Below are 17852 nucleotides of genomic sequence, written 5' to 3' on the forward strand. Positions count from 1 at the left end.
TGGTTCGGTTATTCAGAGGGAGATATTTTTAGACCTCCTGCCATTGTCTCTCAAACACCCTCATTCATCCCCATTCATTCAGGAACCAAGTTACATAGGAGAGGTAGGCATGAATCATGGGTTACACAACTGGGCCTGGGGACAGGATGGAGACTTGACAAACAAAATGGAAACTTGACATGACTTATGCTAATTTACATATGTAGGCCTAAATCATATAGTACCAGTAAAACAGTAATATAGAACAGTAAAAATCAATATAAACATAGTAATTATACAATATAAAGCAGGAGAAAAAACAAAACAAATAAAACTTGCTATCAAAATAAAATGCTGAAGCTTATTCTATGTCTTAGCTCACTTACACTTATCTATAGGGAATACAGAGGGAGAGACAAAGTCAGAAATGGTTGGGGAAAGGGAGGGAATGCATTTTAAAAGAAAAAAAAAAACCTGGGGGTTTTGCTGCATGCCTGCACCCTGAGCTCCCAGGGACACTTTTCCTGGCACTCTGCTGCTTCTCAGGATCCCAATGCCTTGCCTGCTGCTGTCCCGCTTCCCCAGGGAAGGTAAGGGGTTTCCTCAACTCACCGGCCCAGATCCCTGCTCCGGATAAGGATGCCGCCTTCACTCCTGGCTGCTGACTCTTCTCTGCAGTGGAGTGGGGGGCTGACTGCCACCCCTAGCCTTTGGGATGCCCAGCACATCCAGTACACTGCGATGGTGCCTTGGGGTACAAGCTTTCTGCCCCAAGCCCTGGCCACTGCTCCCTCTCTGCTGCAGGGCTGGAGGTGTGGCCGACTGCCACTGCCTTCTTCTCCCAGAGCCTTTGAAGCTCTTCAGAAGGGTCTCTCTGCTGCCTCTGCTGAGTCAGCTCACCCCAGCTTTTCTTAGGCCTCCTGTGTCATTTCCCCAGAGCCACTGTCAGCAGCTCCACACACCAGTTCGGCTGCTGACTTTATCCCCTCTGGCAGTCCCTTCCTGGCTTGCAAACCGGCCAACCAGGGCTCAGGGTGGCTGGCCCCCAACTCCAGCCATCCCCCTTCCATGTGAATTAGGGGATTGAAAACCCCTTCTTTCAATTGGCTTCTCCTTTTCCACAGGGCAGGGCTCCCCTGCTCCACCCTTGGGGTTGCTCAGAGTTCACCGGCACTGTTTCTAGTCCAAGTTAAGTATCTTAAGTCAATCTGGTAAACCCACATTGGCAGTCTGTTACATCTGAATGCCTGTGGACAGACATAAGTGATGAGCAGGGATCTAGGTTTTCTGTTTCCCAGAGAAAAAGAAAAACATGGGTTTCCCCCTTTACCCGAGAAAAATTCAGGTTTCTCATTTTAATGGAGAATCGTGTGGATTTTGCACTTTTGCAAAGAGTTCTCTGCAGGCTGGCAGAGTTCCAGCCTACAAGGGGCTGGGGAGAGTGGGAGGAGTGGTCAGGCAGGGGGTGCCATGTGTCTGGAGAGCAGCTCCCACAGGTAAGTTGGGGTGGAGGTGGGGAAGAGGGATGGAGGGAGGGAGTTGGGCAGGGCTGGGGCTGAGAGCCCTGGGAGGCCTGGGGCCAGAAGGCACAGCCACAGGGCCCCAGCGGGGAGCAGGATGGAACCACGGGAAGCTTGTCCAGGGTGTGGTGGGGCCTTCTCCCTGCCACTGCATGCACTCCCAAGGGGCAGGGGGGGCCTGTGCCCCCCAAATCTGTGTGTGGGGAGGCAGGTGCAGGCTGCCTGCTGTCGGCTTGGGCTCCCTACCCTGTTTCCCGGGCCACTGTGGTATGACAGGGCAGAGCGGGGCTGGACAGAGAAGCTCCTTGCCTCTGTGAGCCCTGTGCTGCCCTGGTGAGGTGCCCTCTGCCCGCCCAGCAGCCCTGGGGGCAGTGGTGTGGGGTTGTGCCCCTCACTGTTGCAGGGAAGGCAGGAGATGCCTTGCCAGGGCAGCTCAGTGCTCAGGGCGGCAAGGAGCTTCCCCACGCAGCTCCGCTTTGCCTTGCTTTGCTGGGTTCCACACATTGGGCTGTGGAATACGTGGGGGAGAGCAGCAGGGCAGGAAGCCAGAGCCTGCAGCAGGCAGCCCACATCCGCCCCTGCCCTGCACACAGATCTGGGGGTCATGAGTCCCCCCTGCCCTCCCAAAAGTGTGTGCAGTGGCAGGGAGCCAGCCATCCCCCACCCAAGCCCACAGTGGGCAGCCCACACCTGCCCTCTCTCCAAGTGCTCAGCTTTGGTTGTGCTGCCAGCAGGGGAGGGGGAAATCAGGCTTCACACTTTACTCTACTGCAGCAACCACCACCTCCCATGGGAGGCAGCTGGGGCTTGGGCACTGCTGCAGAGGGCAGGAGGCTGTGGATCCATGTACCTGCCCCCATAGCCCTGGCATCGAGGCGCTCTCCAGTAGGGCTGGGGGGGAGCAGTGGGTTGTGGGTGGGGGGCAAGGGGCACCAGCAGGGCTGGGGGGGGAGGGGTGTGGCTCGGGAGTGAGGGACCTGGACCTGCATTCTGTCAGCTAAGAGGGCAGGGGGAGTTTTGATTTTCCATGGTATAAAACCTAAAATCAAATACCAAAATGTTTAGGTATTTAGAATTTAGATTTTATTATAGTTATTGAGGCACTGGTAGGCTTCCAAATTGCTTCGAAAATGTAAATACATAAATAATGCACTGTGTTCAAGTTATACCTAGATAGCAGCCTTTCATTTTAATCATGGATTTGGGGTTTTTAATCAGAGAATTTGCAATATTTTTATCAGAGTATTTACAATTTTTTATCAGGGAAAAACAGGATCTTTCATGATGAGGATGGGATTCCATGAGCAGGGCACACATTGAATCAACTTGAATTCACTTTAATTGTGAGTACTTGAAATACATTGGAATCCAAAATGGCTGCTTAGATCAAACAATTGGAGTTTATGATGGCATCCTGGAAGACTGACCTACGTATACAGAGCAGGTGGTGCAGTTTTTTGAAGTAAATGAGATTCCTCCACAGAAACACATAGCTGCATTACTGAGTTTAATGGGAGGAAAAACATACAATTTGCTGTGTGGCCTACTCACCTCATGAAAGCCAATGAGCAACATCTTTTAGGAATTAGTGAAAATTATCCAGGAACATCTGACACCCAAGCCACTGATTATTGCAGAAAGGTTCAATTTTCTTAAGAAAAATCAACTTAAAGGTGGATTTTATTTCCTCTTTTGCAACATAGTAATGGTATTTGCCAAAACAAGGTATAACTGACAATGGCCTACAATATAGTGCAGATGAGTTTCATGAAGAAAAACAGCACCTGGAATATCACTTGTGTACCATACCACACAACCATAAATGGGCTGGCTGAATGATTTGCAGACTCTTTCAAAAATGCCTTGCTTTTTCATGAAAGAAGAGGCAGGGTCAGTGCAGCAGAAGATCGCCAGCTTTTTGCTATATTGGAATGCAGTACGTGCTGTAATGAATGACTGTGGCAAGGCTTGTTAAGGACCAGAATCTCAAGTCATGGCTGGAACTGGACAAATGCAGTCCGTATGCAACAATGGGTTCTCTTTTTAGCCAGTAACACTTATGATATTGAATACAGAAGAACAAAGGCACGTGGAAATGCCGATGGACTCTCATTTACAGTGAAAGAGCCTTCTGTAATAGAAACAGAATCTACTGAAACTGTGAACTAATTTTAGCTGGACTATGCCCCAGTGACCTGTAGCATGAGTGGGCAAGAAATGAAGACAGATCCCACATTGGCACAGGTGTATGAAGCCACCCTTGAAGATTGGAAACCTATGAATAATCCTAATTTAGTACCTTTTTATACATGCGAAGACAAACTTGTTATACATCAAGTGTATATCATACAATTTGTGTTGTTATACCATGCAAATTGCATACAAGAATTTTAGAAGAGCTCCCTGTAGGTCACCAGAAGTTGTAAAAATGCAGGCATTAGCCAGAAGCTTTGTATGCTGGCCAGGTATTGGCCAATTATGAGATAAGAGTGACTGCCAAACAGAGTACATAAGCAACAGTTGAAGCCCCACCTGTTGTAGGGCCACCAGCTTTGTAACCTACAGCAATGACCAGGAATGCTACCCCAGAAAGCAACAATGATGACTGGCCAGGACCTAATAATGTTCAGCAACCTACATCCAATGAGGTGATATATGAATCCAACATGGATAAAGGAAGTCTATCCCCTCAGGAGTGCGTTCAAGAGAGTGACAGCCATTACCCAGAAAGGAAACATAAACATGAATCCAACATAGTAGTTAGTGTAGCACACATTCTCACACAAGCAATCAAGGAGGTGATCAATGTTACCCATAAAGAAAATGCAAGGCATCTGAGAGACATAGCCTGTATTATGTCACTGCCATATCAAAAGGGGAGGATGAGATGTGTGAGATCTGTGAATCTGTACACAATCTCAACAATACACATACAATGCCAAGCTCTGCACTAGCTGTTATGACTCAGGAAAGAGACCTTAAAGCCATTGCAGATACTTCTCTAAATACTCAGTGGTGACAAAAAAAACTAATAAAATGTTGAGCATCATAAAGAATGTGGAACTGAAAGCAAAACATTATTATGCCACTTCTAAATCTATTCACTCTCATCTTGTATACTGTGTGCAGTTCTGGTGTCCACATCTCAAAAAGAATGTATTGGAGTTAGAAAATTTGCAGTGGGTAGCAATGTAAATGACTGGGCTATACCAGGATTGCACTGCTATACCAGGATTGACTAAATAATAGGGATCACTGTTCCCTTTCAATTTGGCCGAATCTGTTTTGGAGTTTCAATGCTGTTTTGGAGATTCAGTTCAGCTGGGGAGAGACAAGCACAGCCAGGCGGCTGCAGGTTCTCCCGACGCTCCTCTGGCTGTACCTGCCCCTTCCCCATGACTGCCCTGCTTGGCCCCATCCCCTGCCTGGCACTTAAAAACAAATAAATCACCACACTCACTGTCTCTGGCAGTGGAGATCAGAGCCTCTGAGGTCTCGTGCCAGATCCCCCCTGGCACAGAATGGGGTAGTAAGGGCAGCTAGGATCATCCCTGTTTGCACCCTCATGGCAGCTGCCTCCTGTCACAGGTGCAGCGCAGCTCGGCAGGGTGCCACGTGCTATCTGGGAGCTGGAGCCACTGGGGCTGAGTGGTGCCAGGCTCTGGCTGGCAGGTGGAGCTGCCCCAGCTCCAGGAAAGCGTGCGGCACCCTGCCGAGCTGTGCTGCACCCGCACCATGGGGCAGCTGCCACGTAGTTGCCAGATGTGAGGGCGGTCTCTGGTGCCTCCACTGTCCCACGCCGCATGGGCCACTAGAGGCCCTGATTGCCACTGCATGGGCCACCAGAGGCCCTGATTGCCACGCCGCTCTGCTATGAGCCACCAGAGGCCCTGATTGCCACTGCCAGAGCTAGTAAGTGCAGGGCTTTTTTTTTTCATTGCCGGGATGCTGGAGCTGGGCAGGGAGCATTGGGGAAGAGAGATCAGGAAGTGGGGGCTGTGCAGGGGGGGCTCTGCCATGTGGCCCCAGAGCCCCCACAGCCACTGCTACAGCTGGTGAGTGTGGTTTCTGGGGGTTTTTTGATTCCCGGACTTCTGGGGGGGGGCCCATCAGGGGTCAGGCTGGGTCGGGGGGTCACAATCAGGGAGCAGGGGCTGTGTGGGGAGGCTCTGCCAGGATGACCCACAGCCCCCACAGTCCCTGCTGCAGCTGGTGAGTGTGGGGCTTTTTTTTTCTTTTTAAAATGCCAGGAGGCTGGGCTGGGCAGGGGATGGGTCTAGGCAGGGCAGCCATGGGGGCTTCTCCCATGGCCCCCCTGGCTGTGCTTGGCATGGGCTGTGCCAAGCAGACTCAGGCGCTGGTGCTGGCCCCAGTCAGCAGCAGCAGCATGCTGTCATCCCACAAGCAGATGTGGCGGCACATGCCCCCCAGGAGGGCTGCAGGGCTGTGCCAGACTCCTCCCAGGGGGTGTGGGCCCCTGAATCTGAGCGCAGAATGACAGCAGGCTGCTGTCCCTCCCACAGAGCACTGGGATTGGAAGGGACTTCAGGGACAGATTGCAGACACTGGCCAGCTACAGATGTCAATATCAGAGCAGTCCTTCTGCCCCTCTTCCCCCTCCCTCTTCTTAGTACCTGTTTCCCTGCAAACCCAGCTCCAAAACATCTGAAACATTTCTGAAACATTTTGGATGGTTTTGTTTCATTTTGGAGATGTTTTGGAGCCTTCCGTTTCATTTTGGATTCAGTGTTTCAGGTGCTGAAATGGCTGGAAACACCTCTGAAATGAAATGGCTGCTGAAGTTTTGTACAGCCCTACATAATACTATTCATTAATAATTCATTTATTTAGAGCCCATCAGCCTCTAGTTTTAGAGCTTTGGTTTGATCCATTACAAGATAGGACAACTGATGCAATGCACGTGTCTACACAGACTGCTTAATTACATGCAGAAGTTTCACATTTGAAAAGTTGTGGATGTGAAGCTACAAGCATCATTTTGAAAACTTCTTCTAATGTAAGCTATGCATCTACTTTTCTTAGATTCCTGACTTGTATTTCAAATGCATTGCCTGGCCTTCTGTAGGCATTGCCATGAACCCAATGCTTTACATTAAATCTTACCTTGAAATTCCCTGTAGTAGTTCTAATATTAAACATCAATCAAGGAGCTCAGAAATTTAATCATAACACTGAATGTAATGTCCTTGTTAAATAAAATGTTCACTAACGAAGTTAATATTCTCATTCAGCAGACGAATGTATTACAGTTTTCCTTTAAGTGGTCTCATGATATAAAATGAGTCGTTCAATTTAGAAAGGGTCACTGAGCTTTTAGTGGGCTCTTTCCCCCATTAGGGAGTGGATATGGTCTTTGGGAAATCTCACCTTTTGAGTAAGGGGCAGAGCACAGCAAGACCTATTGAGATGCCAATGAGATCAAGAAAGGAGGCGTGATTATTCAAACTGCACAGAGAATAAAAGCAAGTAAGGAGTACTGAACCCAAAAAGTAGCAGAGTGAGGAGTGGGCAAAGGGGAATGAGAAGCAGAAACTGAATGGAAAGGGCAAGGCCTGTATAAGAAGCAGTGAAAGAATTATAAAGGATGTTGAAAGGAAAGGAGGAGGGGAAAGCCTAGGGTTTTCAGTGAGTAAGAGAAGAGATCAGTAAGAAGCACATTAAAATAAATGAAGCAGAGACAGAACACCGATCCCTCCAAGACCAAGGTTTTTTTGGTAGTCTATGAACAGTTCTCTGATATTAAAAAACAAATAAATATTTCTCTCTTTCACAGTGCTCCATTTTTAACAAAAGATAATACCTCTGCATATGTTATAGGAGTGGTCCGTACTGTTGAGTGACAAGCAGTATAATGGTTCAAAAGGCCAGAACACAGCATACATATCTAGTTTTGTTTTGTTGGTCAGACTAAATAACAAAATAAATTGTACTAGGAGTTAGTCACCTCAAAGTAGCACACTCCTTGTTTCATGTGCTGCTTTCATGTGATAAGATGCTGGGATTGCAAAAACTGAATGGACTATATGTTGAAAACACTATGGAGATGCTAGAACTCCAACTAGCATAAATACAGACTGACTTCCTAGTGCCACTTCCAAACTCTTTCATCTTGCAATGTGTGCTCCAACTTTTTAGTTCTAAATAAATTGCTAAAAGCAGATCCTGGGGTGTCTGCATGATAAGCCCATTTTCCAGCATACCTAAGAGTAGACTCCAAACATGTTGAAATGTGTGCCACATATTAAGTACAAAACAGCAGTTTAAGGAGTCTCACAGCATAGGGAACCCTTACTTCCTATGTTTTTTGTCTGCGCCTTGCATGCTGGTAGAACATAAGTTTTATGTTTTTGCAGGATCTCCCTATAATTAGATGAGATCCTGGCCACATGATTAGATTCCATAGGAAGAGTTGCACAGAAATGGCAAATCATCCTAGGATGCAAGTACACAGTAATTACTAATGTAGTCTTCCAGTCCAAGATGTGAATATCACCCACTAGATGCTATGGGAATTGCTAAAATTCTGCAGGATGGAGTCCTGTAGCAGGTTGAAGGGGTTAAGGAGGGAGAAATCTCCCTCTCCCTTACCTGAGGGCTGGTGAAAAGCCCTGCTTGTTTGGGTCAATGTGGCTGGGGTATTAGGCACAGTGCCATGAGACACACAGTCAGTGTGTTGCACACCAGAAGTCCCAGCCAGGAAACTGCAGGGGAAGAGGCCCTGGCCAGGAGTGGCCCAGTTTGCACACAGAGCCTTTAGGAGCCTGATGCCTCAGATGAAAAGAGTCCCAGCCCTGACTCACTTCAGGTGGGCCCTCTTCCCACAGGGGTCATGAGCCACCACTGGGAGGTGAGCCCTGATGCTGACTGGCTGGATGTGCCTCTAGGAAGAGGTAAAAGGCTGCCAGAAATGACAGGAAGAGCTCTCGGATGATGGACAAAGACAAACATACTGGAAGAGGGTGAGAGGCAGCCAGACTGCCCGTGTTTCTTTATTTTTGTACCATATGAACTATTGGGAATTCAGGTGCAAGTACAGGGAGGTATCATTAAGACACTCCAAGGCTGGTGTGACAGAGTGTGATCAATGCAACAACTGGAGCCCAGGTCTGGTGTGACCATGAAACCATATGGAGGCCTATGACAAGAGTGTAGGGGTGGAGGAGTTCCAAATCTGGACCCCATAAGGGTGTTGGCAAATGACATTCAAGGACATTGCAAGTCTGATAAAATACTGCCCCAACCAGATGAGGTATCATCTGCTACTGAGGCAGGATTCTATAGACTTTTTTTCCATCGAGTTAGGGGTGCAAGCGCCTCAGCTGGGAATGGTCCTTCCCAGGAAGGAAAGTGGGAGGGAAAAGCAGACCACACTGCCAGCGTTGTCACAAGGCCCCACTTAGATGTCTTAATAAAGTATACAAGAGAAGGATTTCCCTTCTATGAGTCCTATACACCAGCTAATTTTAACCTTAATTTAAAAAAGAAAAAAGCGTGAAGATAAAAATGTTTCAGTGAAGTCCAGACAAGGGAGGTGACTGAGAGATGAAGGATAGTGTGGCAGTGGTAAGCTGCTTTCTTAATTCTCTCTTTCTTCCAAATATTCATCTGCTTGGGTTTTATCATCTCCCAGGAAATCAAATGCCAGTAAATTACAAAAATAGGAAAGTTACTAACATTTGCTTTTTCCTATTTTATTAAATTTCTGATTGCAATATGAAGCTAGGCATCTGCAGAAGTAAATAAGTACATAAACTACACTGGGTGCCTACATGAGATGCTACATCGCTGTAGTGATGAGCTACATCGCTGTAGTTCATTGCTATGGCGACATAACTTTACTGGGCATGAACCATGATGCTGACACTACTGTGCAGTAACAATGAGCCACTGTGCAGTAGTTTGTTGCTACTGTGCAGTAGATGCTACAAATAGCCATGAGGTGTTGGGACTGCACAATAATGCCAGTTAGCGTGCAGTCCAGTGCACATGCAGATATGCCCACTGAGTATTCTAGGTTATGGAAATAAGAAAATATGAAGTTTATGATTAACTTGTGAATTGTAGAATACCTGGAAAAAATAGGATATGATGAGGACCTGTAATTTTTACTTGCCTTACACTGCTCAGAATTAGGACCAGCTGGAGTTTTGACTCAATAACATTTTTGAATTAAAAGTAAAATTATTTCCAAATTCTAAGGAAGAAAATGGCAGTCATCTTAGACAAAAATGTGAGTTGATAATATATATTTTTTGTCATGAGAAGGAGTAAATTCTCATATTTTCACGAGGTTCCTTCCAAATATATATTACATACTTAACTTTTGTGCAACTGAATTCTACTGGAATAAATATTAGGAGACTTATTTAAGATTTCAATGTTTATATTATTTCAAGTAACAGCAGATGACTGGACCTGTAGGAATGTTTTCTTATTATTTGTTTCATTGTTTGTTCCTTGAAGAACAGATATTGATTTTCTGCACCTATAGGTTATTCTAAGTTCAATAAAGTACTAAACTTACTCAAACTTTCTCATTGCTATTGAAAGGATGTAAACCACAGAATAGTGTCAAAACTAGTTACTAAAGTAAACAGCTAATTTAGCAAATGTTGCTGAACTTTGGAAATAGTCAGATAAATATGAGCAGAAACAGATGTCAATGACAAATATAGTCCTATTTATGAGCGAGTAGGAGCGAAGGAGTAGGACGTAAGAAGGTGGTGGTAGAGAAGTTTCTCAAGAGACAGGGTTTTTAAGGTTGAGCAGTATCTATATGTTTTATGTTTTTGACAGTAGAAAGCACTTTTTCTCAGGAGAGTATTTCACTTGTTTTCTAGAGCTAACTTGTACCATTACTACAAAAGTAGCACCAACCACAGGAGACTGCTTCCAAACTACCTTTCTTTCAGTTTTACTTAGTGTTGGATTTTTGACCAGTCAAATAAAGATTGGACAATTGGCTAGTCAAATATTGGTCAAAAATTATTAAAAACCTGCCAATATTCAAATAATATTTGAATAGGTACAAATAATATACAGAAAAAGTACAAATTTCCCATTAAATGTGTAAAAAAAAATTTTAAAAATCGTATTTCTGTCAAGAAAATGATAAAAAATGTAGTTTTTGTAAAACCGCTATAATCTTTGATCAGTCAAAAAATATACAGTCAATTGACAAAACTTTGATAGTCAATTGACTGGCTTGCCAACCATAGTTCTACTTTACCCTAAGGTTGGGCTGTCCAGCTTTGGAGTGGGTAAAATTGCTTACATCTTTTCCATCAAAAGGACACATACAAAATACAATAGGGCAGTGGTTCCCAAACTCTGACAGGTTGCACACCATCAATTTTAAACAATACAACCTTAAGTACCACCAGCAACTGTATCTGTTCAACTTTAAGTACCAGCAAATTTTTGTCATATAAAGTAATTATAATAAATCTTGATGCGTGCCACTGACAGGTTGCCTGTATACCACTGGTGGTACCCATACCACAGACTGGAAACCACTGCAGTAGGATATCAGAGAGGACTAGACTTAACCTTTAGGCTCAATCCTGAGTGAGCACAGTTGTGAAACTATTTAGAGGTTGCATATCATTTTTAGCATACAGGAAGATCGTTGTAGTGTAAACAAATTTGTACCTGCCTATGGGAAGACTGGGTAGAGGCTTGGTTAAAAAGTACTGGTAAAAAGCTACAAGATAATCTGAAGACCATAAAAGAAAAAATAAGTAAAGTCGAGAGTTGGAGCTAAATATGAAGAGAACATTAGACACAAACTTAAGAACAGAACAGCGGAAGCCAAAGGAAGAGAGCACCAAATAAATAATAATAATAATAATGATAATAATAAAATTCTCTGTTTTATAAGATATGCAAGTACGTATCTTAAGGCAGAGTATATTTAGGGCCTTGCTGAAGCATTTTACCCCCAGTAAGGTCACTTTGATACATAAAAACTTGTACAGTTTTTCTTTCTTATGCGACTCCCATAAAATCCATATTCAGCAAGTCTAGTTTTCAAGCAAACAGTGGAACATTCAGCTTATATGTGAGGACTGAGGCCATGCATGTGAAAAGAGAGGGCACAGAATGGGAAAGAGTAGCAACATTGGTATAAAAGAGGCAAAGAATGCCAATTCAGAAGGCGGGTGTGAAAATGAAATCTGCTTCCATGCCTGCTACGGTATATATTACACAACTGGCACTTACTTGGCAAATCACCCATTCAGGCACTGACCTTGGCAGCTTTACCAGGGCAACTTCTATGTGAGGAGTGACTGTTCTTTAACAATGTCACCAATATGTTTGGCACCAAAATACTTTTCACTCTTATTGCAGATGAAAAACAGAATTTTCTTTCAACTGTGAGAGAAACTTCTTGTCCCGTAATATTTTGGCCCAACTATATTTCTCATATTGATTTCCAAATGATTTTATATTGCTTATAAATACCATTTTACAACCATGTCCTTTTGTTAAAAGTCATTTCAAAATTTTTGTATGTTAACGCTCTAGTCAGATACACACTACCAACAGTGATAGCTATTGTTACCTCCACAGAATGCCTTGGGTTGTTCTGGTCTTGTAGCAAGTCTGTTGAAGGTGGGGAAAGGTTGTTTGTTCCAAGTAGTGAAATATTATTGTTGAGATGTTTCCCTTTCTCCTTCAGATTTTTGGTTTTTTGCAATAACGCCCTTTTAGAGATATGGTTGAGGAAATGTCAGGGTATAATTACCAGGGGTAGAAGAATGGACTGGAGGTAATCTGCTTCCAGTTTTCATGAACTGCCGGTGTTTATAGTTCTACAGGTACGGACAGACAATTGTATTAAGTGCAGAGAAGGGAGACCCACTTTATGTCAGCTGCTCTGTAGTACCTGTTTTTTTTATCTATTCCTCCCCCATAGTCAACAGAAGCTAAACCGGGGTGGCTTACCCCTGAATGAAACTGAGCCAATTTACCACCATTTAGCTTACACATACAACAAGACAGAAGCAGCCATATGAAGCAGTCACTGAAGAGTAGCTAATATGCTGCAAGGCCCCATTCTCTTCAGTTTAACATGGTATGAATTTGTTTGCCCATTCATACTCTACTTTTTATACTTGGTCTATGCAGCTTTATGGCCTGATCCTGCAAGCATTTGTGTCAAAGATCATATTCAGGTGAGCAGAGTAGGTTTTAGGCAATTACTTTACACAAAAAAGAAATCACATGAATTGAATGTTTAACTTGACTTGCTCTAAACAGTGAACACAAATGCATTTGTGTCAGGAAAAGGGATGGCAGATACAAGTACTTAAATGCCATAAAAGCTTGACACTATAGTTACTCTGTGCACAAAATCCCTGTTGACTTAAAACAGACTTCCATGCAAATAACAGCTACAGCTTCTTTGTCCCCTATAATTACTCTCTTTAGAAATCATTTTGAAGGAGAAAGTGCAGCTAGTCTGAAGACTGGGGGTTTTTTTGCATTTAAAAATGGTGCTAAAAGGGTTCTAGCAGCCCAAGCAATCATTTAAAAACTACTTCTGAAATAATGCAGTGTGTGTGTAGTCCATAACATACCAGATGAAGTGATATAAAGTTGGGATAGCTGCAATATCCAAAATTCTCACTCCCTTATGCCTTATGTCTTCATTCACTTTCCCTCTCTGCTGCCTTTAACCTTCACTTACTCTTGCTGATGAATGGAGATTTAATGGAGGAGCTTCATGTTCATTACCTTGCCTGGTTTGGGGTGAGGTAAGACATGCCTCATGCTCAGCTCTGGAGGGAGTACCAAGGAGAACTTTGCATCTGTTTGTAGCCTTTGATGGCGAAGGAAATAACCCTAGGCGTGACTGGATAAGATGCCACAGAAATGCCATTTTACTGCTCTCAAACTCCAGTCTGGGGCAGGAGTCCTAGCCTGGGTACTACTGAACGATTACAGATGAACTCCAAGTGCCAGACAGGCTCTCTGGCCCTTAAATAAACTGGCTCATTGAGCAAACATCTGGTTGCCCAAACATACACAATGGCAGTGGTTCCCCAACTGTCGGTCACGACCCCAAATGGGGTCACAACATCAATGGATGAGGTTGCAGCGTGGCAGCCCTGCTCACTGGGCTACAGATGGCCGGGGGAAGGGCAGAAGGGTGGGGGGCCCAAAGCCTGCAGTGGGCACCCCACATCCTATCCCCCACCCCCACAGGCTGGCCATGCTACCCACGGGGGAGGGGACAGGGGTGTAGGGCAGGGAGCTTCAGCAGCTGCTGCATCCTGCTGGCAGCTGCTGAGGCTCAGGCACTGCTGGGGGGAGGCTGTGGGCCCTGGCCTTGGGCCACATGGGGAGAGTAGGAGGCTGCAGATTGGGAGTGAGGGGCACTTGTGGGGAGATGTGGGGCTGCAAGTTGGGAGTGAGGGGCCATACTAAGGAAACGGGGTCATAAATGGGGTCATGCTGAGGAAAAGTTTGGGAAGCACTGTACTGTGGGCTGACTGCAGGTCTACTGGATGAATTCCTACATATCAAACTCAAACAGCATTAACTTTAAGACATTTTCTATAAAAGCCTCATCAGCACTCTGAGAATCACAAGTCCAAAAGTTTTTTGAAAGGGTGGGTAAGGCAATGCCAAGGCCTGGGGACTGCAGATTATATCACAAAAGCCAGATCCTAATGGCCTAAGCCAGAGATGTCCAACTTCTGAGAAGCTGGGGGCTGCACAGTACGTGATCTGTGGGCTACAACCATGTGGGGCCCTTTCCCTGCTGCACAGGCAGTCTAGTCTCCCCACCAATACTGCATGGGCATGGGCATAGCCCCCCCCAGCTTTGCTAGGTGTGGGCTCCCCAAGCCCCCATGGGCTGCTCTGTCCCACCCAACCCCCAGAGGTATGGTCAAGAAGTAGAAGCTGGAGTAGAAAGGGGAGCACAGACCTCAGCAGCATCTGAAGCAACAAGAGGAACAGCAATCAAATGAGAGTCCCTGGGCCATGTGTTAACCCTCTGTGGACCTCATGTGGCTTGTAGGACACCAGTTGGACAGCTCTGGCCAAAGCCAAGGAAATCTTGAATTCTAATGTTGTGTAGGATGTGGACACACTTGTTGGGGCCTACAGAAAGGCATCTCACATCCCTGCTTCTGGTTTCCCATCAATGAACTAAGAATAACAGTACTTGCTAACATGAAGTTCATTTTACTATAATCTACTTTTGCTTATATGGGTCATTTCTATAAAATGAAGTAATGAGTCAGATTTAATTGGACTGGTGAAGGGAGCTGAAATTACAGTTTACTAACTGACATAGAACAAGCCCTGCTTGAATTTAGTCCAATATATGTTTACTTTGCAGGTGTCATACTCTATGTAAGTAGTATTACTACTTTCTGTATAAACAGGACGTCACTCACTCACACCTTCTAAATCCTTGGTTACATCTTACTGCTTATGATTTACACAAAGTACTCACGGCAGCAGCTTTGTCTGGTTCCTAAAAAACCCCACATTCAACTGTTTAGATCCCAGCTGAAAAATTCTTTGCTTCACAGCCCAACATCTAGAGAAAGCAAAATGGGATAACACAAAATTCAGCTTGTTTTCTGATGAAGAGGTTTCAGAAAAGAGCTGTTAATCTATGAACATTAATATTTACTTTTCTAGCTTGCTATTTTAAGTATTTGGGCTACTCTGTTTATTGGCATTTCTGCAGCATCTATTACAATAGCACCAACATGTCTTCTCAGACTCTTGTAAGCTACAAAGATTATTATACCCATTTTACAGAGGGAAATTGAGGCATAGGGGAACTAGGGGTCACACATAGATTAATCTAGAGGAGATGCAGTGGCAAAGTTGCACTCCACCCCTACCACAGAGCACGATGCCCCTGGATATCTGGGTTCTCTGCAGAGTCCAGACCACACCCTAGGAGCAGGAGCTGGGGACTGTTGTAAAGTCTAAGTGGGTAAAACCATTCCCTGTCCTTGGTGCCTCCTCGTTTTCCCTCTGTGCTCTGTGGTACCTCCAGCCTTTCCCGTTCCCTCTTTCCCCACTCAACTTATATCCCTGGGTGCAGGAAAGGGAGACCCACCTGCTGCCATTGCCTTGAGCTGATCTGGAAGCAGAGAGAGCACCATAACTTCTCCTGCCTGGCTCCAGCTGGGGCTGCAGGGAGTGGCTGCACAGGGAGCTGAGCTCAACTGGACATAGCAGCAGTGCAGTGACAGGTGGGCTCCTCTCCCTGCCCAGCCCCCCCAGGTGTTCCCTGCCAGCCCACGAGCAGGTGCAGGGGGCAGGAACCCACCCACTGCTACTCCTACCATTCCCAGCCAAACCCACCTCCCTGCACAGCTGCTCCCCACAGCTACAGCTGGAGCAGGACAGGAGCCAATCTCTCCTTCCTGAGCCCAGAGGCATGAACAAAGATGGCAAGGTGGGGAATAGGAGGGGAGGGGGTGTGCTGCTGAGCATGGAGGGGCATGCTGAGAATGGGGGCAGGAATGGAGATTCTTACCCGATTCAGGGGCTTTAAAAAAACCCAGCCGCTGCCTATGGTCTGCCTACCCAGGGAAGGCTGAGAGCAGTGGTGCAACTGCCCTTGCAGAGCCAGTTGCTGTTCCTGCACCCTTGACAGTATTTTAACTACAGATCAATTCTTCAGCCCCTTTATTAGCTCCTCATACTTCCCTTCCTAAATTACACACTAGATGAATGTATGCCTTATATCCCAGGGTTTTTCTGCTTGCTTTATCATTGCAATGGAGATAACTAGAATAAGAAGGTAAATAAGCCACAGTTAGTATGTATGGCACAATACCAACTGATGCTAGCATTAAACTGGTTCCAGCTACGTTAGAAATCCAGAGCCTATCACTGAATAATAGGCCTATTACAACTGCTAGCGTGGGCGCAGAAAAAGGATTTTCCTGCAGCTGGTACCTTGTCTACAAAGTTGTGCACAAAAATGAGTAATGAATGGCTTGATTCTCTATGTTTTCTACACACACTTTATCGTAGTTCATCGGGCACCCAGGAACCTGACTGATGATTCTATGCAATGTTTAAATTGCTTCCCTTAAGAAAAATGAATGACAGTTAAAGAGTAAGCTACAATTACTATCTCCCTTTTCATATGTTTGGTTGGCAAGTTAACAAACCATGCTCATTAACTGTTTCAAATTCCAATTCGCATTTTTTATATCTGATATGACTGTCTTGTAGTTACACAGAAGTTGCAAGGTAAGATACTGGCTCAAGCTACCTGTGTCACCTGTATTTTTAATTGCAGAGAATTGTAGATGTCTAAGCTTAGGCTTTGTCACATGTGCAAAAGCACCCTTGTCTGAGAAGCTAGATACCTAAGTCCACTGGAATCTGTAATGGCATTGGACTCTCCCTGAGCCCCTGGAGAAGCTGATCACTTCGATATGCTTAAGGCCTACTTAACATACAAAGACAGTAACAGGTTCAGCACAAATACATCACTTTCACTGAACAGTACAGCTTATGAAGAAGGTGTTGATGCCCACAGAGCACTCTTGTATAACAGACTACCAGTCAGACCACTCATTCAGTAATTGGGAGACCTAAACCCTCCTCAGCCTGAGAGGATTCAACACCCAAAATAGAGCAGAAAGGAGAACAAGCGCATAGAGCCTGTTTCTACAACTGTATAGTGGTCTGGGGAGTGCATGGATTTATGTCCCTGCTTCAAAGGCTATTAATGTATTTTAGATTAGAAAGTAATTGGGAAACAGAATAAAATAAAATACTCCTGGGAGCAGATACTTGGGGAACCCCATTGTCATTGAGTTACAGAGGCATGCTCCATCTTGCTTTTTCCTCCGCTGATCCCATGAATCTTACATTCCTTTCCTTTCTGCATAGTGTCATAGAGTCCCATCTCCAACAGGGACAATTTTATTTATTTAGTTTACAGATCAGGCTTAGGGAAGCAGGGCATGGGAGATGTGGGTCCTAATCCCCCCTGGTTGAGGAAGGCTTAAAAACCACGCTCTCCATATCCTGACCAAGTGTGCTGACCACTTGGCTATTATGCAAAAAATGGGTGGTGCCACCATCATATACCTGGAGCTCTGGATTATAAGGTGATGGAGGAACCTAGTATATGGCATGTAGGATGGCCGTCATACAGGACAGTCCAGTTGTCCTCTGTCCTCTATTGATACGAAACCAGACGCCTTTACAAGAGCATGGTTTTTCTATTGAAGAGAAAAATAGAGGACGTAAGGGCATCCAGTTTCATATCAATAGAGGGCAGAGGACGGAGTAGCAGAAAACTGGAATGTCCTCTATAATGACCACCCTAGA

The 17852-nt window shown here is 45.2% G+C and overlaps 1 protein-coding gene across 1 annotated transcript in view; it reads right to left on the bottom strand.

Annotated features, from left to right (window-relative positions):
* The window catches only part of PTPRZ1 (protein tyrosine phosphatase receptor type Z1), a 304343-nt gene extending 289300 nt beyond the window's left edge, over positions 1-15043 (bottom strand). Inside the window, exon 1 of the mRNA XM_090042193.1 lies at positions 14992-15043. Within this exon, the coding sequence (XP_089898319.1) occupies positions 14992-15028 (37 nt within the window). The 5' untranslated portion in view covers positions 15029-15043. The remainder of the gene's footprint in view (positions 1-14991) is intronic.
* Between the last annotated feature and the right edge of the window lie 2809 nt (positions 15044-17852).

The sequence above is a fragment of the Crocodylus siamensis genome, chromosome 4 (genome assembly GCF_052110815.1).
Source record: "Crocodylus siamensis isolate JL-2025a chromosome 4, ASM5211081v1, whole genome shotgun sequence".
NCBI lineage: Eukaryota > Metazoa > Chordata > Crocodylia > Crocodylidae > Crocodylus > Crocodylus siamensis.